This window comes from Anguilla anguilla, chromosome 4 (genome assembly GCF_013347855.1).
Source record: "Anguilla anguilla isolate fAngAng1 chromosome 4, fAngAng1.pri, whole genome shotgun sequence".
NCBI lineage: Eukaryota > Metazoa > Chordata > Actinopteri > Anguilliformes > Anguillidae > Anguilla > Anguilla anguilla.
The window spans coordinates 50,710,787-50,716,822 of record NC_049204.1 but is presented as its reverse complement, the minus strand read 5'-3'; the positions used below and the strand labels follow the sequence as shown (position 1 = coordinate 50,716,822).

General features: G+C 38.3%; 1 protein-coding gene across 8 annotated transcripts in view; it reads right to left on the bottom strand.

The window, feature by feature from the left end:
- Positions 1-606: 606 nt before the first annotated feature.
- The window catches only part of c4h8orf34 (chromosome 4 C8orf34 homolog), an 83,683-nt gene continuing 78,253 nt past the window's right edge, over positions 607-6,036 (bottom strand). For all 8 annotated transcript variants that reach the window (XM_035413901.1, XM_035413904.1, XM_035413899.1 and 5 more), the window contains exons 13-15: positions 5,476-5,572; positions 2,593-2,640; positions 607-1,586 (exon numbers count right to left, since the gene is read on the bottom strand). In XM_035413901.1, the coding sequence (XP_035269792.1) occupies positions 1,579-1,586; positions 2,593-2,640; positions 5,476-5,572 (153 nt within the window). In that variant the 3' untranslated portion in view covers positions 607-1,578. The remainder of the gene's footprint in view (positions 1,587-2,592; positions 2,641-5,475; positions 5,573-6,036) is intronic.

The following is a 6,036-nucleotide window of genomic DNA, read 5'->3' as shown; positions in this document are numbered from 1 at the left end:
AATTTTGTCTTTTCATATTAATTTCTGACAAACTAAATAGTGCTCAAACTACGGTTAAATTCGAATGATATCAATGTTATGACTTACACTGTAACAAAACAGACAGGTCGGAGAGTAAAGGTTCAAGTGTAATATCAGGGGTGGGAGCCAGATGAAGGTGAAGACAAAATATAATATTTTTATATTAGTAATGTCACATTATTTGACGGATATAGGAATGCACATTTCAAAACGAAGTACAACTAATCCAGTAAAGAGAAGGCTCAAATGTAACTCGGTGGTATGAAATTATGTGTTTTTCTTAGTTGATATGACTTTTGTAAAGACTTTTGTTTGCTTTAGGGAACATTTGATGTGCATCGATACTGAGCTTTTCTCATATGAGCTCATCTACATAAGAATGTGAAAATTTGATTGTGTTCAGCATTCGCTGCACTGAACTGCTTTTTTAGGCAGGAAACTCAGGACTGTTTGTTGGTTTTGGACAAACAGAGCATTAGTGAACTGTGATGGAAAATAAACCAATTTCACTGACTTTGATTGATCCGTAAATAATTTTTCCCCTTGTCCTCATGGTCCACCTACAGTGTGGTACTACATGCAGGCCTAGTTTCACCTCTCACCTCTTTAATAAGTCACTCATCAAAAATAAAAGAAAAAATACTCATACATACAAAATGTGACATAAAAAATGTAAACAAACACACAGATCAACACAATGTACAGTGTATAACCCTTTTGCAAGCTACAGACTTCCACAGTAATATGGATACAGTATTGTAATTGGTAAAACAATGGCTCAGTCTCAACTGCTTTGCGGCCAGAGGCTGTAAATGGCATGTAAAAGCTGTGAACATGGCAGTTCAGGGCGGGTGCTATCAGGAGGTAACAGCAGTATTGTGGCACCAGTCCCACAGTTCTGGCACAAAATGCTTGTTACACAGCTGACATGGACCTGTCCATAACCCAGAACCAACAACCTATGAAATCTCAACAGAAATATGCTACCCCAGAATGCCGCAGAATCATAAAAGCCCTGAAACCCCTGGAACCAATACAGTACAAAAACAGTATTTCATGCAAACATCGTGGTGTTATCAGGATCAGAACTGGTTTGTGTCTTGGAATTCTGTAACATATGAATGCATAACATATGTGAGCCAGTGATTTCAAGTAGCATAGCATTGAGCAATGTCCAAAAGTAAAAATACATGTGCATTTTAACAAAGTAGGTCATCAACTATAAAATCTTTGAATGCAAAGTATTTTCGTTTTGTTTCTTCAGCACAGACTTCAGAAAAGCATGCTATATGCAGACAAAACAATTTATAAATGTAAGGTTTACACTCTACATTAAAATACCCCATCATAAACTTTCTAGCTGAAGCTTTCTTTCATATTTCAGTAAAGTTCATAGATTAAAGCTTCTAAGAAAAAAAATCTACCTCTGTGAGTAAAAGTATACCATTTTATATGAATTATAAAAATAAACCATTTGTGTCATATTCTCCCATTTTTTCAAAATGCCCATTAGTTTGCATAATCATTGGATAGGATCACTGTTCCTGGTCCCGAACATTATAGGCCTGTAAAGAACAAGACAAAAACATTAGTCTCCTAGAAACCAAATTCAGACATATTTAACCACTAATAAGAATAATAACTGGAGTAATTATCATAAAACACGCTTTGATATTCAAACATGTCAAAGACAACCGTGGATTGGAAAAAGCTGGTGAGAGCTAGTGTAGCCTGCAGCTCAAGGGCCATTTCATGCTCTGTGCATTCTGGGATTAACAAAAGTCAGCGACTCGTATGTGCTTTTACAACAGCCCCTGTTTGGGTTGGTTACAGTGGCTCTGCGTGGATATTCTAATATTGGAAAGTCATTTCTGTGAGTCCACTGGAGTCCCTTTGAAAAAGGCGATGAAATCAGGCTCTTTCCAATTCGCAATAGAAACCGCAGACAACTCAACCAGACACTTCCCTCATTTCTATTAGCTTATCCTTCTACACGTGCATCTTGCAGCATAATGACTCAGTGGAAAGAGGCATTTGCTGTCACACTTTCCAGTGATTCTGCACGACTTTTTGAGACATCGAAAGCACAGAGTGCATTTCAGATGAGCTACCTCTTCTCCTGAAGAGCACAAGTCATTAATCTATAAACACAGGCATGGATGACAATGCACGCATAACCATTTCAAAATACTTCGCTGTTTGGCAAAGTCATAAGTAGACAGGTACACACCAAAAAGTTTGTCATTTTAGCAAAGGCATTTGTTTATATGCAGGACTATACCTTGAAGAACAACCCAACTCAAAAAGCACAGCTAAAATAGGTCTCATGAATAGATTCATTTTCATAGGAAGGAGAGGACAAAGTATCTAAAACAATAACTGAATAATTTGGGTTATTTACTTCATGAGACAAAACAGAAGTGTGTTTTACAGGCCTAAGGGGCATATTTTCGAACAGATAACATGAACGTCTCCTTCAAAGAATGCAGTTTTTTCCCAGTAAGACGGCCTGCCTGTTATCATTTCACACATCATTTCAGAACAAATCCTTACTGTTGTAAATGTGCCCACCTGAAAACACTGATCTTTTAGCAGAATCCCGTACTCCAGTCTGACTGCCTGTACACACAATGCATAACAAAAAAAACATGTTAGTTCTGCATGATCAGGCATCCATTTGCATTTATTATAATCCATTCAAATGACATCATACACACACAAATATACTCTGTAGTATTAGAGGGGCAGTCTAATCATTTTATGACATTTTAATGAAAATCACATACCCGTAGACAAATGTGTATTTTTCACAGTTCACAATGTTTTTCAGTCCTCTCAATAAGGAAGGGTAGTCTTACTACTTATTGCAATATTACTTTCTATATGTTTCAATACATTGAAAGAATGCTGGTACGATGAACTAAAGAGATAGCACAACTGGACCATGCCCACTGAATTTGAACTCTCAACTTCAACAGCTGGAATACAGGCAATTCAAACATTCACAGATGGTTAAGATGAGCTAAATAAATTGTACAATAAAAGTACTTTGAAGGTTCAGAGAGCAATGGATGCTTCATAGTTTTTTTGCAGATAATAGAGATATAGACCAAGATGACTAGCATATCATATAGGGGCTGATATAGTCCAATTATCATACGCGCTCAGCAGAAAAAATTGAACCAAATATGGTAGACACTATGTACTTAGATCATAAAACTGAGATACAACACGTTGGGGCTGTCTTTTGTCTCATTTTTAATTGTCCCATTAAAGAGAGGTGTGCTCATTTGAAATTCAATTTTTATTTTCCACTTATCAGTCAGTAATAACTGAATTATGTAAAGACAGAATTCAATTTAAGAACCACATAGGTGTGCGTGCTTTTAAATGAAGTATCAAGTAATTTTTGCCTCACAGAACTACAAAAGAGAAGCTGTTAAGGGATATAAAGTGAGAGGAACTGCTTTTATCTTTATAGGAGATGGTGGTTACCCCATAGTGGAAGTCTCTAAAATAACAGGAAATTGCAAAAGTTCTTTTTTATTTGTTGTTTTTCTCAAAACAACTTTGGTGCCAATTTAGAAACAAGCGCTGGCATGCAGGGGCTGACAGGAGAATCAGCACCAAAGATGTCCCATACCCCGCACTGAACGATTCAGCGCAAAAGTGCAGCAACATCTCGCTCTCTCTCTCTCCTACACACACACACACTGTCTCTCTCTCTTTTCCCTCTATCTCTCTCATGCAGGGGCTGACAGGAGAATCAGCACCAAAGATGTCCCATACCGCGCACTGAACTATTCAGCGCAAAAGTGCAGCAACATCTCGCTCTCTCTCCCTCTCTCTCTCCTACACACACACACTGTCACTCTCTCTTTCCCCCTCTCTCTCTCTCTCACACACACACACACACACACACTGTCTCTCTCTCTCTCTCTCACACACACACACTCTGTCTTTTCCCTCTATCTCTCTCACACACACACACACACACTATCTCTCTCTTGAAGGACAAAAAACAAAACAGATCTGTTTGTTTCAGTAAATGTAAAAAATAAAAAAAATCCCTTGGAACAGTCATATGCAGTTGCTCGTCATTTCTCTCAATGTTTGTGTATAAAATGTCTCACTTAACCGGAATTCCCATTTTACAAGTGGAGTGATCCAATAATTTCTCATTCATTTCCGCACGCAGTGTTCTTTCTATGCTGAGCCCTTGATCTCGTAATTTGTTTACTGGGAGAAGCATATTCACTTGAGAACAGTATTGTTTGGGAAAAGCTGAGCGTACAGACAAAGGGAGAGACCGGCTACTAGAATATTCGCATCAGTGTAGCACAGTAAATTAGCTAACAGTACATTAGCTCTCATTTTATAAAACCAGCAAGGCTCCTTCACTACAGGCTTGGCACTGTCAACCACTGTCTGGTGTAGATCATGTGCCTGGGTCGTTATGGCTCTGTAAGCATTTATTATTCCAAAAGATATTTTTGAAAGTTCCCTCAATATAAGAAAGAAGAGTATGTGAGTGTTCTGGAAACTTTTGCTGGTCAAAATGGCTCTATAATTATTAAATTTTTTCTCTCTGTATTTTTTTTTTAAGCTGACCAGTTCTCAAGGACATTATTAGCTGTTTGATCTACCCATGTTCTGACTAGTCTCGAAAGCCAGGCCAGGATTACTCAGCCTGGCATGTGGAGATTAGGTGAGACAAGATTTGGTACTGTACTGTTTTTTTGGATCCGGGTTGTTCAAGTGTGTAAAACCTTCATTTCAACATGATTATGTAATTGATCGCATAATTATGAGCACAGGATTGAGAAACGCAGATGTATTAGGGGACTTTTAGTAATATAACATGTTTATCTTTTTTGATCTTTTAGGAATGCCAAAAGACTTCAGCTGAATATGTTTGACAAAAACATCCTGGGGTGGTGAAACTGTATATGTTTTTATTAAAACAATATCAAACCAAAAGATACCCAATATTCTACCTGCGAGCTTTGCTTGCTTATAGAGTTTCTCCCTCTTGTCACTAAGACAAAGTGTCACAGGTGCCCAAAGGGTGCTCTCGCACTCTTTCCAGGTGAGATCAATCTCTGCCCCCAACGGCTTGGCATCACAGTTCATTTTGATTCATCTTCTGCTATTCGCGTGCAGGATAACGTGGCATCATGCTTTAATGAAACGGGAGGGCATCATTCCAGCTCTCGACTCGCACGCTAAATTCCTGTAACAATTTCACCGTTCGTGCTACCGCTTGCAATAACACATATCTGTACGCAAACGCTTTAGAAGAATTGCAGTACCCGGTAAAAAAAAAAAAAAAGAAAAAAAAAGCTGGTTTTGAGAAACTCAACGGCATGCTTTTTGGTTATTTCCGAGTCCCTTTCAACGACTGTGTCCGAGTTCAATGTCACCCAAAGCGAGAAAGGCCGGCAGTCCACTCACATTTGTCCTTTTCGGGCTGTTCCACACAGTCGCTGTCCGTGTCGCTCGGGATGAGCCATGGCTGCCGAACGGCCTGCAGTTGCTGGTAGAAATCGTCCTGTTGGATGACGAAAGTAGTGACCCGTAAAAAAAACCCAGCCAAATTACAGGAAAATACAGAAAGCAAGGACATAGACCACTGGCAAACATGTTTGGCAGGTCCATTACTTCCACAGATGTTTTTATTTTCCTTTAAATTAAGTCCACCTAAGAGTACAATCCTTTGGGCCAAACATGAATAAATTGCCCAGTGGTCTATTCAAAAGGATTTTATGTGTTCTTATTTTTCCATGCTAAAATGTGATATCACTCTTAAGTATTATGTATGCATATGATGTACATATCAGTGATAAATTACACACTGACAAATCTTTACTTGAGTTAAAACTTTTAAGACACATTTTAAAAAGAATTTATTTTTAAGAAATACAGTTTTCCCTTCTCAGATTTCTTTTTGAATTTGCACAATGGTAGGACCAGGTGGCTTCACTCAAACATGATTTGTGGTTCTGAAGTTTAAAA